The 20,728-nt window shown below is 44.9% G+C and overlaps 1 protein-coding gene across 6 annotated transcripts in view; it reads right to left on the bottom strand.

Moving 5' to 3' along the window:
* Window positions 1-20,728, bottom strand: part of WWP1 (WW domain containing E3 ubiquitin protein ligase 1) — a 398,863-nt gene that overhangs the window by 90,769 nt on the left and 287,366 nt on the right. For all 6 annotated transcript variants that reach the window (XM_029591608.1, XM_029591609.1, XM_029591605.1 and 3 more), the window contains one exon: window positions 13,456-13,615. In XM_029591608.1, coding sequence (XP_029447468.1) covers window positions 13,456-13,615 — 160 coding nt within the window. The remainder of the gene's footprint in view (window positions 1-13,455; window positions 13,616-20,728) is intronic.

Genomic DNA, 20,728 nt, shown 5'->3' with positions numbered 1-20,728 from the left:
AGAGGCAAGCTGCTATTGCTGCTGTGTGCGGAGGGGGCGGGGGAGGGAATATTGGTGAGTGGGGTGCACAAAGAGGAAAGGGGGATGGTTGGGCAATACAGAGAGGGGGGGGGGTGGAGGTCACAGGCAACATTCTGGGTAGGGGCAAGAACAAAGAGGTGGCAGAATTGGGGGCATAGCACAAAAATGTTGCATCCTGCCACCAGGCCAGAAACAATACAGAATAGCAACAGAAGCTAAAAATTGTCCATGTTATTTTCCTTTCTTGTCTTAGCATTATTATATATATTTTTCTCCTTTTATTTTTAGGGCAATTTTTAAAACCCTCCCAGAGCTTGCAGTCCCCTAGTTTCCTTATGAAAATATGCAGCTGCAGGAATAGAGCTGGAACTTCTTCCATATTTGGGGATTTATACATAAGTGTGGTGTTGAAAAGTGAAAGTTGCACTTATTTTTGTTTTACAATTTTATTTCACCCTGTTTTATTTTCTGTTCAAGATGTTTATCTAATTCATTTTTAGGGCTGCTCTAAAGCCCTTGCAGATTTTTGCACATGTTTTTCCCACGCTAGTCTTACGGATATATGTAATAACGTGATCAGCGCGGGAAAAACGCATGCATAAACCCGCTTAAAAAAACCGCGCCTGGTTTTGCACAAGTGCATGTAAAGGAGGCAATTAACTCTTCACAGGCTAGGCAGGGGACCATGCATGTTAGAGCGGGTTTTTGTACACAGTTTTTTTTTTTTTCTTTTAAACACCTGGGTCAGGGCAGGAATTAAGGTAAAGTGTGTGTCTAGATGTCGGTTTACTCCATTGATGGCATTAGTGTGGATGTGTGTCCGTGCAGCTCTGGGGTAATCATGGATTACCTTCATTTTTTCCCGGATGCTCTGGTAAATTTGGTGGTTGGCTGAAGAAATCTCTGCTGCATTTCTCGTGCTTACCAGCATCCACCACTATACCTGCCACATGATTGGAGACAGAAAATTGCTCTACCCACCTTCAGTCCCACTGCTAGACCACTAACTTCTTTACTGTTTTATGAAAGGGAAAGGTTCTCACCCCGTTAATCACTTGCAGGTCACCACATTAATGCGGGTTTCTACTTGGTTTATTACATTGGGCCTTGTCTGCGGGTATTTGCACAAATTTTCGTGCATGTTTTACTTTTGCGTGGATTTTCTGTGTGCATCTTCTTTGCATACCCTTCCTTTATAACATCCCACGAGGCACCTGTTTTTGCCACATACGCTAATAATATGGGCGCAGACAACTAGCGCCAATTTCACTGCAGGTCTTAATATAACAGTCACTTTGTAAATAACTACTTGTTTTTTACTTGGGGGGGGGGGGGGGGGGCGGTGACAGGGGAAGGGACCAATTTCAATTTTCTCACAGGTCTAGGGTTAGCCTGGAGTTGGCCCTGAGTGTCTAGCTTTTGAACATTCCTCATACCCTCACAAATTTCAGTAAATCAAAGTGATGCTTCTTCTCAAAGCCACATATAGGCATCAGAGTGATGCACAAAATCCAAATACATATTTCTACAGCACTAATTTATATGCATAATATGCATAACTGGAAAGAGGATTCTGGGAGACCTGCACTAAGGCCATTATAAAAAGTGATAACCATTACTGCAAAATGAATACAATGTGTGACCTTATTAAAGGGTTTCTCCCATTTTGTCTCTATGGGAAAAAGGCTTAGTAAACAGGGCCTATATAGTATATAAGAGAAGTAAAACAGGTTTAGAAACACAACAAAAGGAGGCAGCAATAAAACCAAAAAAATAAACATGTTGATATTTACAAGAAATATGCTAGTACTGTAACTTTAAGCGCTTGTTTTCTTGAGAATCAAAGCAACTCACCAAGTTGCCCTGAACCGCAGCCAGCAGCCCAGCTAGTAAGAAATCACAAATTACATTACACTCACTGTGTTCTGGATTGATTCATACTAGCCATAGCATCACACTTAATATAACAAAATGCAAAAGATAATTGGATCCTATCCATGTAAGGTAATGTGCAACACTGCTCCAAAAATGGCTATTATCAAAAATTCCAGAGAAATACAAGAACAAAATTTACAAATTAAAACAATTAGGGAAAACAGAGGCATATCTTTGGGGATGTTTGCCAACACAGATTTGTAGAAGGGGTGTGTGTGAGTATGGGAGGATTTGTGGTAGAGCTGTGTAGGTTGAGTGTGTGTGGCTATAGCACTTTCTGTAGGTGTGGGGTTGCATTTGGTGAGATGGATGTGTGCTGTATACATGAGGGTGTGTTCGGGTGGATAGGACATTTGTGGAAGTGTTTTATGGGAGGGTACTGTATGTGTTTGGGGTGTAGGTGTGAGGGGTTCTCTGAGGCAGGGGTGTTTGTGGGGGTGTGTGAATTGAGAATTGTGGAAGAGGTGCCTTAGAAAGCATCTTTTGGTACAAATCTTTCTTCAATGTGTCAGTTATTTTCTGGCTCTTGGGGGGGGGGGGAGAACAGATGTAGATATGAGTGGGTATGCTAGGGGCAGTGCATGTGATACATGTGAGTATAGAGACTTTGGAAGCGTGGAAGAGGTGACTCTGAGCTGTTTCAGTTATTTTTACTATACTCCATACGTCTATCTGTCTCCACTAATTCCATTACCTGACTCCTTCGCTACTACCATTGTACTATATGATTATATGCACCCCTGTACATAATGTATATAACAGCTTACAATTATCATTTCACTTGGCATGATATACTCTAATAATCACCTATATTAAGAACCTCTTGCCAGTTGTGCTGTTTTTCTATGCCTTTTTTACGCGTGCACCCTGCCCTACAATGTTGTACCCTTGTTAAATGTACTTTCCAAACATTTTGTTAAGATGTAAACCGATGTGATGTACACACTAACACCGGTATATAAAAGGTTTTTAATAAATAAATAATTTTTTACCCAATCTGCCTATGTCACTCGGTGCCAAAGTGCTACAAGGGTGAATAGTGGGACTTTTTGCAATGGAGCACTGGTCAACATTATGCAGTGTCTGATTCCCACAGAAAGCAACAGAAATTTTTTTTTGGAGTCTTGGTTCTCTAAAAGTACTACCCCAATGTATCTAGTTTTGGAACTTGTCTGAGATATGACATTTTCTTCCTGCATGCCAAATTTGGTGAATTTCCATCCCTGTTTGGAGAGTTGTGTTTAAAGATGGACAGACATTGGTCCCTTTTATATAATTCTTTCCTACATTCAGTATGTTGGAGAGCACAGTGAAACTATGATCTAACATTATACCTTTCTTGCACTATGCTATTAAGTCATAATGCCAAAAATGAGGGGTGAGTGCTTGCTATACACATAAAAATCTCATTTAAGACCTGGTTAGTTTTGATGAGCTATTTACAAATGTAGACTGCTAATATACCTCTTAAACTGTGACTTTATAAACAAGTTACAGAATGAATAAAAAACTAAAATAATGCAGGCTGTGAGCTACTAAATTTATGAAAAATACTTTTGGGATATAAAACAAAAGATGAAATGCTATCCAATTTTAAGCCTAATTAGAGATGTGCTTTTGTTTAAAATGACATAGGGGACATTCCATTTCAAGTGGAGCAATTTAGAAAATCATCCACGCTAGACCACCTTAAAATTGAATAGAATTTTGTATGGATGTTCACTAGGGCCTCAAACAAAACTATGCAAAAAGTTTCACCTGGATCTCTATTAGTTCAAGAGCTAGAGGCAGCTGAATGAAGGTCACTCACAGTACTGTGCTCTGTACAACACAAGATGGCCATTTTGTCCGGGCACTGCAGCCAAACAACCCCCCCCCCCTGTTAGGAGCCTGAAATTTTGTGGATTATTACAACCTCTGCTGCTAAGTTCCTATGCAAAGTTTGGAACCTAACATGAACTTGCCACTCATTTTATGGACCAGCAAAGTATGTGAAAAATTTTACAAAAGTAATTTAAGGCCTACTTTAATTCCTCATTGCTCCTGATGCATACTTCAGTTCAGGCCATAACTGGATCTGTAGTCATGGCCCATGATGTACATCTAAAATTTTCACTAAGAGGCTTTGCAGCCAACTGGAAGCAAAGAAATAGTTACATAAAGACATGTCACCTTTTTATGCAAATTTTTGCCATTTTTTGGGTACAAATCTCTACTGTATAGCTTTTAATTTTTCTAATGTCATTTGAAAGAGCACCTTTTCTGCTACAAGTGTCACCCTGTTTCGTCTTGAACCCAGCCTTGTTTTGGTCAGAATTACAGTCCCAAACTCAAGCATCATTTGCATGAGTGAAGGCACTATGTTAAAAAGAGCCATCTTTGGCACCCAACTATGAAACATGCAAATGAGCTAGAGATGTGAAATTTTACAATGCAGCTCAGTTTACTGTGCTTACCATACTTTTAGCTTTTGACACATTTGTTTACAAATATTTTCATAAATTAGTCATCAAAACTTTATATGCTGATTAGTTACCTTGCACTGGTCAGTGGTGGCTGAGCTACTACCTCAGCAAAATTGACAACCCCATCGTCTAGGGTCTAACTCCAGATAGCCAGACAAGGTATCAGCCACAGGTTTCCAAGCTTTTATTTAAGCACAAAACAAGAAAAGGCAAAACACTATATACGAGAATTGCTTAAACTGCAGATTTCCCAAAAATTCACTAAGTCTTTTTTCCTGCCTTGTACATGCTTTTGAATGTCCCATCAATGCATGACAAAGAGGCTTATGAATAAATGTACTGCCTGCCTGATTAAGTTATGGGTGCATCAAGGGTAGCAATAATGTGCTCTTCTGGACTCCAACAGGTGCCTCTATGGGGTGGGCCAGTAAAATAACCTAGCAGGACCTTGGGGGTACAAGAAATCGACCAAGACATCATATTCCTCAATTGAGACTTCGCATATATGGCCAATCCACCAGGAATTACCATAGATACAAGCTAAATATTCATCAGGTTGGAAGTTGGATACTTGAAGGGCAGGAAAATATTCACATTCATGTTCTAGAACTCCTGCAATGAATGAGGTGATGCCATTCGAAATTTTGCTAGTGCAAATTTTAGTTGCATCAATGGGCTTGAAAAGCAAGTTTGCTTACCGTAAACGGTGTTTCCGTAGGTAGCAGATGATTTAGCCATGCTGTATGGGAGTGCGTCGGGTGACCTTCATAGGCGGAGCTTCCCTCAGTGAGTCACAGAGCTTGAACTCTGTGCATCTGTGCGGTGTGTTCCCGCGCAAATCGGCCATCTCTCCCTCAGTTTCTTTGTAGCCAAGATAGAAGGAAGTCGTTAACTCTCCCCCCCCCCCTTTTTTTCTTTTTTTTTGACTGTCTAGGGAGGAGGGCGGGTACGCATGGCTAAATCATCTGCTATCTACAGAAACACAGTTTGCGGTAAGCAAACTTGCTTTTTCCCGTTGATAGCAAGCTGATTTAGCCATGCTGTATGGGAGTCCCAAGCTAGTGATGGCGTCCTGAAATATCCAAAACAACAACAGGACGCCATCAGTAGGCATGTAGACAGTCCTATCAGCATTGGAGGTGTGACAAGACTGCTGAACCCAGTGCAGCATCCGAAGCGGACTGCTGTTGTAAACAGCAGTGTATCGTGAAAGTATGTAGAGAAGACCAAGTGGCTGCTTTGCAGATGTCCAAGAGTGGTACCTTGTGGAGGTGAGCCACATATGTGGCCGTGGCTCTGATCTGATGCGCTTTAGGCTTAGTAGCTAATGGCAAGGAACGTTTGTTGTAACAAAACTGGATGCACTGAGACAACCAGTTGGCAATTGTTCTCTTTGAAACTGGTTGCTCTGGAGTATTGGGACTGAAGGAAAGAAAAAGCTGAGAAGGTTTAGACCTGGAGTCTGTTTGTAATAAGCTAGAGCTCGCTTGCAGTCCAATGAGTGCAATTGATGATCTCTGTCCAACTGATGAGGTTTTGGTTCGAAGATAGGCAGGGTGATTGTCTGATTTAAATGGAATGCCGAAACCACCTTGGGCAAGAAAGAGGGATGAGTGCAAAGGGTTACTTTATCATGGAAGAATTCAAGGTATGGAGGGTAGTGAACTAATGCTTGGAGTTCGCTAACTCTGCGTGCCGACGTAATTGCCACTAGGAAGACTGTTTTCCAGGTTAGATATTTTATATGCGCTTTGTCCAAGGGTTCAAATGGTGCTAACATCAATTGTTCCAAAACAACATTCAAGTCCCATGGGATTGGTGGTTTCAGTATTGGTGGCCACAAGTGGAGCTACCCCCGCATGAATCTTGAGATTAAAGGATGCTGGGAAATTGGAACCCCTTTGACAGTGTGGTGGACAGCCACAAGAGCACTGATGTGTACCCGAACAGATGCCGTAGCTAGTCCTGACTGGTAGAGGTGATGCAAGTAGTGGAGAATGTCTATCACTTCTGACGAGAAGGGGTTAAGTTGTCTTTGATGGCACCATTGTGAATATCAGTGCCATTTCTCTTTATAGTTACACCTGGTGGAAGGCTTTCTGGAAGAGATAAGTATGTCTATGTGTGTTGGTATGTCAAGATGACTTAATATTTGCCGTTCAATCTCCACGCTGTTAGGTGAAGGGAGTGATGCATCAGGTGGAGGAGAGCTCCCCCTTCCTGCGTTAGGAGATCGGGGTCAGACCCCAGAGGCGTTGGGTCGGCAATGGATAGATGGAGGAGATAGGCATACCATGGCTGTCGAGGCCACACTGGAGCTATTAGGATCATATCTGCTACATCCTGCATATACTTCTGAATCGTCCGTGAAATCAGAGGAATGGGCGGGTATGCATAGAGTAGGCCGTTCGTCCATGGAATGAGAAAGGCGTCTGGAGCATATCGAAGTTTGCTGGGATAGATGGAGCAAAAGCGAAGGACCTGTCGATTGTCCTCTGTGGCAAACAGGTTTATGGTTGGGTAGCCCCATTTGTCGAAGAGATTTGTCGCAATTTTCGGGTTGAGCATCCACTCATGTGGATTAAAAATTCTGCTGAGACGGTCCGCTGTGCTTTTCTCTAGACCTGGTAAGTAGGTAGCTTGTAGAGAGATGCTCATCATCTCTGCCCAATGAAGGATGGGAAGGGCTTCTCGACAGAGTCCACGAACTGGACTCGCCTTCCTTGTTTATGTAAAACATGGCGACTTGGTTGTCCGTGTAAATCATGAGCCGCTTCTCTGCAATATGAGTGGAGAAGGTTTGGAGGGCATTCCAGATTGCCCGAAGTTCAAGTAGATTTATGTGGAGTTTGGAGTCTGCAGGGGTCCATAGACCTTGAGTTTTTAAGTCGGTCAGATGTGCCCCCCAACCTTTCCTGGAGGCGTCTGTGGTGAGTATCATCTGATAAGGAGGTAGCCGGAAGGGTGCTCCAGTGGAGAGATTGGAGCGGGAGAGTCACCATCGAATGTCCTGCTTCATCATTGCGGTAATATGAACTTTTGTTGATAATGGTTGGCTGTATTGGCACCACTGGCATTTGAGTCCCCATTGCAGTCGACACATGTGGAGTCTTGTATGAGGAACCACAAATGGCCACAGCCATGTGACCCAGGAGCTGTAGGACTTGACGCGCCAAAGAACTCGCTTGAGTGTACATGCGTTGTGCTAGACTGGAAAGGGTATGAGACCTTACTTGAGGCAGGTAAGCTCTGTTGTGAATGGTGTGTATTACTGCTCCAATGAATTGAAGTAGTTGAGTGGGCAGGAGATGTGATTTCTCGTAATTGATTATAAATCCCAGTTGATGAAGGCATTGAAGAGTCGTGGTCGTGTTCGCCTTGAGAGTGATCGGATCTGAAGCTACAATCAGCCAATTGTCCAGATAAGGGAAGAATTGAATTGATTGTTGTCTGAGATGAGCCACCACCACCGCTAGACATTTGGTGAATACTCTGGGTGTCGAGGAGAGACCAAAGGGGAGTACTTTGTATTGGTAATGAGTGTTCTGGACTTGAAAACACAGGTAACGCCAGGAGGATTGGTGCATGGGGATGTGCGAGTACACATCCTTCAGTGCGAGTACACATCCAATCGTTCCGTTGTAGAAGGGGAAGAATGTTCTTGAGCGAGGTCATTTTGAACTTCTCTTTTTGGATGTGTTTGTTGAGGTCCCGGAGATCTAGAATGGGTCGAAAACCACCTGCCTTCTTTGGAATGAGGAAATATGGAGAGTAGAATCATCCTTGATCTTTGTGAGGATTCAGCAGTAATTGTATGGATCCGTTGAGAAGGAATTCGGAAACCTCCTTTTTTAAGGATGGAAGTTGGTGGTCGAACCCCTGAAGAAGTTGCATATGCGGTAGGGGGGGAGGGGTATTGAAATTTAATTGGTAACCTTCCCTCATTATTTGTAGGACCCACTGGTCCGAAGTTATGGATTCCCAAATGTTGTGGAAGCATATTAGGCGCCCTCCTATCTGTAGCGGTGATGGTGGCTGTACCGAACTCAAAAAGCCAGGGGCTATTTTTGTTGTGGTGTTGTTCCCTGTCTGGCTGGTCGCTGTTCATGGGGACGTTGTCGAGGAAGCGAGGATTGCATAGAAGACGCCCTCGGTTGTGTGTATGGCTGAGGTCAGAAAGAGGAATAAGGACAAAATTGACCTCTTGGAAACGATTTCCTGCGATGAGATGGATTGTACCTTTTAGAAATAGAATGGTACTCCGTAGGGGTTGTGAGAGACAATACTGCTAAGTTTTGCTCTTTCAACTTAGATACAGTCTCTGCAAATTGATCACCAAACAGGTTCTGCGCCTTACAGGGGATGTCAGCCAACTTTTCATGGGACGTATAGCGCTTGCACGCAGCCAAGCAATGCGACAGGCCGCTATCGCTGCCAAGGAATTTCTTGCAGGTTTCATAATTTTCATAAATGGAATGCAACAAGTGTTTTAATCCTTCCTCCATGTCGGTAAAGGATTGTGGTAATGAGCCATCATCTGCAAGGCAGAGAGGTTGTAATTTTTGTAGGGATTCAAAGAGATATTGTGTTATGTATAATTGATGAGTACTAATTTTAGAGGACAACATCGCTGAATGGTAAGATTTTTGACCAAATTCATCTAAATACCTGTTATCCTTCCCCGGCGGTGATTTGGCGTGAAGTTTCGGGCGCTTTGCTTTCGACATTGCAGATTCCACCACAATAGAATTGTGGTGAAGCTGAGCTGAAATATATGTTGGAGAATTCCTCATGCGAAATTTTAAGTCTGTTTATCTAGAGGAGGAAGCCGTAGAGTATGGCCTTTCCCACATTTTTTTAAGCACATTCTCTAGAACTGCATGCGGTGGTAAAGCAGTAGGTTCTTGAGGCATGTCAAATATCTTCAAAATTCCAAGTGTCTCAGAGCGGGGATCTGCCACCTTCCCTGTTTCTACATTTAGGAGTGCCCCTACTTTTTCAATGAATTTGGAATATGTAAGGTCCTCCGGCGGGGAGTAGGGTATCCGGTGGGTCGGAAGGTAGACCCGTCGAGGAACTGGGAGATGAGACAGATGTGATTGGCAATTCTGGATTGTAAGTGGGGTCTGGCGTAGGCAATATGGGATCCTGAACTCCTATAGGAGAGGGTTCCTAAGGTGAAGATGATGGTGGCAAGCCCTGTGGTGAAAGATTAGCATCTCCATGAGAAACTTGCAGGTCCTCAAAAAAGGAAGACAATGCCTGAGATATACGAGCCATCGCCCTTGAAGCTAAAACCCCACTTGGCAGGACCGGATGTAGTGGTGCGGAAGGTGGGCTAGCCGGAGTTGCTGGTAAGAAAGGATCGTCATGAGAGACAACTTTTACTGGTGGAAACACCTGGGATGGTTTGTGTTTTTTAGATAACGGTTCCTGCAGAACTGAAGAATGAGTCCGTTTGGAAACTGATGACATATCCGAATATATAGAACTCGCTTTTGAGGATACAGAAGGTGAGTCCGAGAAACACTCTACATCGACATCTGAGATGGATACTCTGGAATGGGATGAATAACCAGAATGCACTGAAGCTGGCTTAGGCTTGTGCGTATGCCTACGGTGACTGCGTGGAGTATGAAGCCTTTGTGTGTGATGAGGTCTCTTCTCTTTGTGTTTCAATGAAGGTGGAGGCGCTCCTTGCATCATTGGCTGTTTAGATTTTGAATGGTGCGTCGTTGGCGCTGTGGGCGGCGCATGGTGCGTTGTTGGCGCCGTGGACTGGTCATCTCACTTTGTAGACGAGGCATGCGTCGAGTGCTTCGTTTGCTTCGCATGCGGCGTTTTTTCTACCGGCGACAGCGTCGTATGAAGCGAAGAGCCGGAGGCAGATCCCTGCGATCCAGACGACGCAATCAAAATCCTGTCTTTAACCGGAGTAACTAAATTTGATCTGGTTTTAAGGTGTTTGGGCACTGTAGGCATATGGTACCTGGGCCCCGACCTATGTTGAGGCTTCTCCCGTGGTCCCAGGGAGGCAGCTCTCTTGTGGTGCTCCTTTGGCTTCTTCACCCGGCTGGGCGAAGACTGCGTCGACAGGGCTTGGGCATATTCCAATGCCCTGAAACAGTCCCATCCGTTCCGCTCGGTGTCGGCGCGCTTGGGGGGACATCCGTCCGCAATCACGACAGGAGCTCTGATCGTGATCGGGCCCGAGGCAAATATAACAATAATTATGTCCATCTGTGATGTCCATCTGTGATGGACATAATTTTCCCACACTGGCAGTATTTGAAACCGGAAGGTTTCAGTGCCATTTTTGTGAGAAAAAAGGAAAAAATCTCACGAAAAAACTATGAGAGAAAAATTTTAAACACAGAGAAAAGCCCGCATGCGGTTAGCCCCAGAAAAAAAAGAACTGAGGGAGAGATGGCAAATTCGCGCGGGAACACACCGCGCAGATGCACAGAGTTCAAGCTCTGTGACTCACTCAGGGAAGCTCTGCCTACGAAGGTCACCAGATGCGCTCCCATACAGCATGGCTAAATCAGCCTGCTATCGACGGGAAATTGATTTTACCTTGTGCCAGCCACTTTGAAGTGCCAAAAAGCGGAATATAAAAAAAAAAAAATTAAAAAAAAAACAAACAAACCCTGTATGACCTTTGCTAAACCTTTCATCCTGAACAGATCTGATTGCTTTAATGTCCTCCCTTTGGGACAAAGAAAAATTTGATACCACAAGAAGCACAATGGTGTCACTGGCCAGGGCATGTTCCCGAAAAATCTGCCACACACACTAACATGTTACCATAGTTTCTTCTGAAGGTGATACTTTGGCATGTTCAAGCTTGCATGCAGTAAATAACACAGCACAATAAAATGTCCATTTCGAAAGGTCATTTGTAAAAGTATGTCGAAGCAAGATGTGTCATAAGCTACAAGCATGGAAAGCACAATGAGCTTCGCCGCACTGTAAAATTTCACATCTCTAGCTCATTTGTGGGTTAACACAGCAGGGTGCCCATGCATGCAAATGATAAATATCGTTGGGGCCTTAATTCTGACCAAAGCAAGATTGGGTCAAAAATGAATCAGGGCAACTTGTAGAAAAAAAGATGCTCTTTCAAATGACAAAAAATAAATTAAAAAACTACACAGTAGAGATATTTGCACCTGAAAATTGGCAAAAATTTCATAAAAACGTCCCTGTGTTTTTATGGAATTGTATCTTTGCTTCCAGTTGTCTGTAAAGTCTCTTAGTGCAAATCTTATACATTTATGCCATGGGCCATGACTACACTGGTCCAGTCAGAGCCTGAATCAAATAATAGATCAGAAGCAATGAGGAGTCAAAATAGGCTTATATTTCTTTTGTAAACTTTTCATATACTTTGCTGGCTCATAATAATGGAGGCAAACTCATGCTGTGTTCCAAAGTTTGCACTTGGACTTACCCGAGAGGTTGTACAAATACACAAAATTTCAGGTTCCTGAGAGCATCTGACAAAATGGCCATTTTAGGTTGCGTGGAGCATGGTAATCAGAGGTGACCTCCATTCAACAGCTTTAGCTCTCCAACCAATGGAGATACAGGTGAAAAATTTGGTATGGTTTTGTTTGAGACCCTAGAGAACATCCGTGCAAAATGAAAGAAAACTAAATTTGTTTGTTTTTCTTTCAGCCTCCCCCCAATCCACGTTCCCCAGAAACTACACACAAACTTTTTTTTTTTTTCTGGTAAGAGTCTCCCTATCCCAGTTCCCCTTCATCCCTCCTGACCCCATACCCCATTTAGGGGGTCATTTTCCAAGGTGTTATCACGGGAGATAAATTCGCAAAGTTATCATGTGGAGAGAGAGAGAGAGAGAGAGAGCCTTGCTATAGTGCCTTCACTCCAAGAAGAGATTTGGGCAACATTTTCTCAACCTAGCTTGTTGTTGCCCAGGTAGAGTGTCCATCAAGCTAGGTTGAGAGAACGTTGCCCAAATCTCTTCTTGGAGTGAGTGTCCTCACTCCGACGGCCAGCAAATCTTCACTAGAGACCACTGTTCTTTCCGTATGTCTCATGTTGAATGTGAAAGTGGCCCCCAACCCCCTACGCTCATACCTAATCCCCACCTCGAGTTACTAGGTGGCCCTCCGATAGGGATACAAATACCTGTCTAGGGAGGAGGCACTATATCAAGTCTCTCTCTCTCTCTCTCTCTAGAGGTGTGAGACATATAACATGTTGCTTGCAGCACCTAAGAGTGGAAATAGGCTGTTTGGGACAGTTTCGTGTACTGCGACGATTCATTGGTTGTTTTATCGCGGTGCACGATGTTTTCGCCATTTGCGGAAATGGATTCGCAAATCGCGAAAACATCACGTGACGCGATGTTTCCCCACTGCACGAAAAATGCCTTATTTGCATGGGACACGCCCCCTCATGCGTTACCACTGCGATATTGGAAAATGAGGCCCTTAGTTTTCTACTGAAACTGATCTAAAATGTAAAAGAAGGAGAATAAATGCAAGATTATCACCAGCAAACACTGAATTTCAGCAAATTTGTTACCAAAAGCCTAATCAGGAGAGGTGTTCAGTTTGAATGCTCTCTTTGTTTCTTTCTTTCAAAACGATTTTAGTACTAACTTATCTTCTGTTTATCTAGGACTGGCAATTCAGTCAAGGCAAGTAAGTATTGGTCCATCAAGTCATCTCAAGAAGCAGAAGCCTTGTCTGTCTTCTTTATCAGTTTTTTCCAACCAAAGCATTTATAAAATACAATGTGGGAAAATGTGATTCTAGTTTAATTTATGAACGTAACATGGAGAAGAGAATAGCGCTAGCGGAAAAAATTATATGTGGGAAACTGATAGAAAAGTTTAACGAACAATTCAGTATTGTGGGCCTTATGCAGGCACATAAATATGGTTATACATAATTGCTAAACAGTGTTGCTGGAAAAAATAACTTTTGACTGATCAATTAGCTCATTAGAAAATTATAAAAAGTTTAAATAACCTTAGAAAAAATGATAAAATTCTACTCACCATTGCAATAAAACGACCAATGAAACAAAAATATGAAAGGTGATCAGGATTGATTGTGGAGGCTGGATTAATTTGTAGGCAGTAGTTGCTTTTTCCAGCATATTCAAACAGGCAGTACATGGGATTCAAGACTTCATGGGAAAGCAAGAAAAACCACTCTCTAAAACAGAGCACACAGATCATTCAAAATAGAAAAGTTCAAGAACAAAAGAGTAGCCCATTAAATTATTTAAGCTAAAATTAACAAGATGACAACAGATACAAATACAAATCCAGTAACAGCAAAGGAAAATTGGTTCTTACCTGCAAACATTTGTTCCTGAAGTACCACAGATCAGTTCAGACATGTGGGCTTTGCATCCCTACCAGCAGATGGAGGCAGAGAACTAAAAGTTTTGAGGCACTGCTACATAACCGAGAGTGCCACCTGCAGGCCTCTCAGTATTGACCTGTACCCAAGCCAACTACAGAGTAAACTTCTCAACAATTCAACCACCCCTAAATGAGAGCGAAAGCCGAACCCAAAGGTTGGGGGCCCCAAACAGAAAAATCACAAACCGACCAAAGGGGCTAACCACAACCTGGCAAACTCCTTTAGGTTTATATATACATTTTATATATACATTCTGACAGTTCTTCCCAGTAAGCATACCAGAACATGGACTTGCCGTAAAGGTCTTGAGAACATTAAGGGGTATGGGTCTCTGGACTGATCTGTGGTACTTCAGGAAGGAAAATTAGCAGGTAAGAACTAATTTTTCTATCTTGTTTGTACCCCAGATCAAACCAGACAAGTGGGGTGTACCAAAACTCCCCTACACTGGGCGGGCCCATGAAAGACCCACTTTCAACATACATTCATCAATGGTCGGCACTCTCCTGAAGCTTGAACATGTAAACGGTAATCACAAGATAAAAGTATGAATTGAAGACCACGTCACTGCTCTACAAATCTCCTTCGGCGACATTGACACTCAGCCCATGACACTGCCTGTGCTCTTGTAGAATGCGCATGCAATCCCTCTGGAATTCTTCTCCCCTTACAAAGGTGGGCCAAAACAATAGCTTCCTTCAGCCAATGCACTATCATGCCCTTGGAGACCTTGTATTCATTTCTGGCACCTCCAAACAATCCAAACAAATGATCCGACCACCGAAAACTGTTTGTGACCTTTGCCTCTGGTGACTCAGTAGACCAGTTCAGGAAGGCAGGTGGTATTTTCGTTTCACAGACTGATTCAGGAGAAATGAAGATACCACTTCAGACAGGAAGAAGGGTACTGTGCACAAAGACACCCCCCTTGGCCGAAATCTTCAGAAATTGTTCCCTACAGGATAAAGTCTGCAGCTCTGAGATCCTTCTGAATGAACAAATCACCACCAAAAATACCACCCACAGCATGAGGTCCTTTAATGACGCCTTCCTCAACAGTTCAAAATGGAGGCCCACAAAGCACCCACAAGATCAAGTTTAAACTCCACGCTGGACCCAATGTATGCACCGGCGGCCTCAGATACTCGCCCCCTTCAAAACCTCACAATATCCGGATGTGAGGCCAATGACCTTTTTCCCTGGAGAATACCTCTGAGACACCCTGCCACCTGAACCCACAATGAATTGAAAACTAAGCCTTTCAAAATCACGGGCTGTATCCTTTTTGTCGTAAGTGCCTGCTCTCAAAAGTCAAGTCGCGAGACAAAAATGATCCACCCAATCTGAGAAAAGAGGACCTTGCAAACGAGCCAATCTCAGGAACCCATTAATTACGTGCTGAACCAGATCCGTGAACCACGGGCGACGCAACCTCTCCGTGCCGGTGCCCACCAGTAACATCTGGCCTGGATGCCTCTTGATGGTCTAAACACTTGACTTATTAACAGTCACGGAGGGAACACGTACAGCAGGATTCTTGCCAGCAATGGAAGAACCCAAGCGTCTATGCCTTCGGCTGTGACCTATTGTCTGCGGCTGAAGAAACTTGCTGACTTGGCATTTCTCCTCGATGCCTTCAGATCCAAATGGGGTCTCCCCCAATGAGACTGGATAAGGCCAAAGGCCTCCTTCAACAGCTCCTATTCTCCCGGGTCCAAAAGATTCCAGCATGACAGCAATGCCCCCTGTAGAGGGCACAAGTGGGCAAAAGCTCATGGTGCCAAATTTAACGTAGATGTCATTGAACCCAGGACTTAAAGATAATCCCAAGCTCTGGGCACTAGCATCCGCAAAATCCATACCACCTGGGATTGCAACTTTCAAATCCCCTCTGAGGTGAGAAACACTCTGCCGAGCTGAATATCAAACTTTGCCCCCAAGTGTTCCAGCATCTGGGTAGGGCTCACGTGACTTCGCCAAATTCATCACCCAGCTCAAGGAATGCAATATAACCATCACTGTGCACACAGACTGCTGGCATTCCTCCTCCGATTTCTGTCAGATAAGCCAGTTGTCCAGATAAGTATGAACTGGATCCCCTCCCTGCAGAAAGCTGCTTCCACCACATCACCTTTGTGAATGTGCGAGGTGCAGCTGCCAAACCAAACGGGAGGGCCCAAAACTGGAAAGGTTACCTCAGAACCATTAACACGGAGTATGGCAGATAGGCTTCCGTCAAATCCAGCAAAGCACGAAAGAATCCACACGACAAACTGCCGCTATCACCGTCCACAATGTTTCCATATGGAAAAACAGGGAACCTGCAGTAACACATTTTAGCTTTTGCAGATCAAGGATAGGACGAAAGGCTCCTTCCTTTTTTGGCATAACACAGTAAAGAGAGTACCTCCCGTGAACTCGCTCCCTGGCCATCACAGGTACTATCATGCCAGCAACTGAAGGTGACATAATGTGTCCCAAATTGCCACTTGCTTGCCTCAGACACTGCAATGAGACACCATGAAAGCTTTCGTGATGGGGTGAAAAAATTCTAAAGCATAGCCATCCCTTATTACCTCTAGGACCCAATGGTCCGAGGTAATCCCAGTTCAATCTTCGTAAAACCGTGATAGACTGCCTTCCACCACCATCTCAAGAGAGTGGACCAGACTGGCTTCATTATGAAGCCTTACTACCACCGGCCCCCTGGTCGGAGCTCTCTCAGGGAAGTCTACGGGTGCCTCGAAAGGATTACTGCCTACCAGACCCCTGGTTCTGCCCCAAAGACAGTGCAGAACCCTTATTGGGATGAAAACAGCCGCCCTTCCAGAAACTTGGAGCAAGATGGAAAAAGACTACCTGTCATCTCATCCTCCAGCAGCTTATTCCTTGCAGACTCCCCTAAAACCTTCATCAATTGTTTCCGGTCTCTTCCAAACAACAATTTTCCTTCCTTTAAAGAGAAGATTACAGAGTTGAGACTTGGACCATTTATCAGTTGACCAATTCCACAACCACGGAAGATGTTGCATAGAGACTGCGGCGACCATATTCCTGGCCAAAGTCCAGTTCAAGTCATAAGATTTCTGGACCCAGCGTAAACAGGCCCTCTGCAGACGTCCACAGATCGCTGCTCACAGGCTCAGCGCCGAAACTTCAAACAACCTCTCCCAATGAATCTCTAGCTTACAGTCCTGCGTGTCCTTAAACGCTGCCAAATCTGCAACCAGGGGCTAACCACAACCTGGCAAACTTCTTTAGGTTTATATATACATTTTATATATACATTCTGAAAGTTCTTCCCAGTAAGCATGCCAGAACATGGACTTGCCGTAACAGTCTTGAGAATATTAAGGTACTGGTCTCTGGACTGATCTGTGGTACTTCAGGAATGAAAATTAGCAGGTAAGAACCAATTTTCCTTTCCTGTTTGTACCCCAGATCAGCCCAGACAAGTGGGATGTACCAAAGCACTCCTACACTAGGCAGGCCCACGAAAGACCCCTTCTCAACCAAAGCATCCACCTTCAGCAATATCAGCAGCTGCAGGATATCCTCCGTGAGGGGATACAACTTTGCTACGGCTCTATCCACCTTGGGGCTCACCTCCAGGAAGTCCCATTCCTGGTTCACCAGCTTCTTGATCCTTTTAGGAAGAGGAAAGGCTTTCGGTGGCCCTAGAGTAACCAACACAGGATCCACCCCTTCATTGTCCAATTCCTCCTGGATCACCTTAATTCCTATTCCTTCCGAACATGGGCAATAAGGGGCCTCAACTCCTCCTTATGGAACAGACGAACCACCTGTGGATCATCTCCCTCCATTATCGGGACATCTTTCAGATCAGTTATGTCCTTATTCCTGTCCTGATCGACATCTGTCGTGAGATCTGTTGGGTCATCCTGATCCACCCTCTGACCAACCCCAAGTGAATACTTTGAGAGCACCTAAAATAGCTCTTAGTTCTAGATGTCTCATGTAAAGCATTCTCTCTTGGTGACCATGTTCCATGACAAAGAAGGTTGTTGAAATGAACTTCCCACCTTGATTGGAAGTATCTGTGGTTACAGCTTCCTCAAATTGAAATTGGTAAAAAAAAAAAAAAAATCTCTGAATAGGCTATAACGGTTTAATCACCATGTTAGAGAATGGATGACAGGGTTCACCTCATGAGAATAGCTATTAGAAATGTTTGTTCCACTAACATTTTAAATACCACTGGTCTCATGGTTCTCTCCCCCTGTTGATTGTAACTTTGACTTATTCCTACTTATTGTTATCTTTCGTTTACGAGAATTTGTTACTCTAGTTTTTTCCCTTTTTTTTCCCTTTGTTAAATTGTAAACCGATCCGATATGGTAATTTACTATGAAGGTCGGTATAAAAAACTGTTAAATAAATAAATAAATAAATAAATAAATAAATAAATGGCAAGGCATGCAAAGAGAATGATGTGGACCTGTTGCTCCCATATGTCCCAATATCTTCATATTGAGCAATGGAGAGAAATGGGGTATCGATCAATCAAGAAGGCTCAGCACAAGCATATAACGCACCGACTTAGCCCCTGATGAAGTAAACAAAACACGTATCATGTCGGGCTGGGCTGTGAAGACATGTAACAATACTGTGGATCTCTGGTTGACATTCTAAGATAAGTCTCCCCACAATCATATGTAGAGCACAGTTGCTTACCTGTAACAGGTGTTCTCCTAGGCCAGCAAGATTTTAGTCCTCATACATGGGTGACATCATCCACTGGAGCAGAGCACAGAAACTTCTGTCAAAGTTTCTAGAAACTTTAGCTGTTACACTGAGCATGCCCAGCATGCTGCTATCCCTGCATCCACGTGGGGTCTCTCTTTAGTCGTGTATGTAGAAACAAAAAAGAACAAATGCACGCACCAGCTAAACGGGCTGCAGTTTCAAAAACATCGTAGGTGGAACACACCTCATGTTTTCTCACTTCCAGACCCAGTGAGGCAATGGCGGCAAGGGCTTCCTGTTGTTGTTGGGGAAGGCCCTCCGCGAAATCCTGGACTCGTTTCCAGAGATTATGGTTGTACTGAGTCATATAGAGTTGGTAGGCCGCAATGCGGGCAAGCAGCGTGGTACCTTGGAAAATTTTCCTTCCCATTGCATCCAATTCCCTATGCTTGCGTCTCGGAGGAGCAGAGGCATGGATATGGGAACACCGGGCCTTCTTTAAGGCCGACTCCACGACAACTGACTGTGGGGGGAGCTGTCTCCTCTCAAACCCCAGGGTCTGTTGCACCAAGTAGGTGGCATCGGCCTTTCTGTTAACTGGGGAGATGGAGATGGGGTGTTCCCACATGCGGAGGAGTTCATTAAAAGTACTGTGGATCGGAACCACCACAATTTCCTTAGTAGCGTTGAACTGGAGGACTTCCAGCATCTTATGATGTGCATCCTCCTCCGTAAGGAGCTGAAAGGGAATGGCCTCAGCCATAGCCCTGACAAACACCGCAAAAGACAGGTCCTCGGGTGGTGACCAATACCACTCCTCTGGAGGAGAGGACTCCGAGAGGGTGTCGTCGGAGTATTCTGAGGACGAGTCAGTGGAGTTATCACTCTAGGGGTCATAGGCCCCCTCTTCCTCACTTGGACCAGGGTGTTGAGGGCGAGGTCCGTGAAGGGCATCAATGGCGCCGGCATTTCCCTTGGCATGGAGGGGATCATCGGCGATGGTAAGCCGGAGAGGTCCAGCAATGGCTTGGGGAACTGTGGACGAGGGAACATGGCACCTGCTGTATATCTTCCTCCTCAGAGGACCAGAGAATCATGATAGCTCCCGGTGGAGGGCATTGGTGGCCGATGGGGCATCGAGACTCCTCAGGCACCCATTGCATTAGTCGGGCATCAAGGAGGACATCCAAACGCTCTAGCAGTGGTGCTAATATCGATGGCGGAGGCTCGGGCACAGGTATGGGGCCGGTGGCACCGGCAGCTCAATGCTTTGTAGTGCTTTGAGCCCTGCCATTTGTACCCTATGGTCCAACTCCTCCTGGAAGTCCTGGGTAGCCAGAACTGATGGAGGGGGAGGAGACATCACTGGCTCATCCTCTGGTCCCCAAGAAGGCATGATGCCCTTCACCGGTGTCAGTGGGGAATGCTTCGGGCTACCAGGAGCACCGGAGGATGGGGCCTCTGATGGCCGGTGCCGATTCGATGGCGGCTCAGTGGTCACCAATGCTGATCCGGACCCGGAACTAATGTCTGGTGTCTGTGCTTATGGGACCACTTACGGTGCTAGGCCAGGTCTTTCCCCAGCACTGAGGAAGCAGATGACCCCGAGGTTCAGCATAGCGGAGAGACCGAGAATCAATCTCCCTCTCCCCGGTCCTTGGATGTACTAGCCAGAGGGGTTGCGAGGGGGAGCACTTTGGATGGCTCCCTGCAATCCTTGGCCGTTGAAGAAAGAGACCAGGCGTGGAAGACTTCGGGGTCCCAAAACGTTTCTCCGTTTTGTCGAGGCACCCCAGACGCCTTTTGGGTGTCATCTGGATGCACAGATGGCACCCTCGGACATCGTACAAGGCCCCAAGGCAGAGGATGCAAATCCGTGAAAGACATGGTCCGCGGGCACTAGGGGCACCGACGAAAACTGGTCAACACCATGAAAAATACCCGGTGTGCAGTCGCTGACCAGACACCAAGGGGTGGGGAGTATGGAATCTACTGCAAGTTGGAAAACAATGGCCAAAAAAAAACCTACCATACCGATGAGGCACCGACCACGAAGCGGGATCCGAAGAGGACTTGAAAAACAACTCGAAGAAATTGAGGAACAAAATTCAAAAAGTTGGAGCTCCACGGACCATGAGGCAACTACACCACGGAAAAGAAGAGACTGAAGGAGGACCTTGTGTGGACGCACGG

Source organism: Rhinatrema bivittatum, chromosome 2 (genome assembly GCF_901001135.1).
Source record: "Rhinatrema bivittatum chromosome 2, aRhiBiv1.1, whole genome shotgun sequence".
NCBI classification, from domain to species: Eukaryota; Metazoa; Chordata; class Amphibia; order Gymnophiona; family Rhinatrematidae; genus Rhinatrema; species Rhinatrema bivittatum.
Note: the sequence above shows the minus strand (reverse complement) of the source record. Positions and strands in the feature narration are given on the sequence as shown.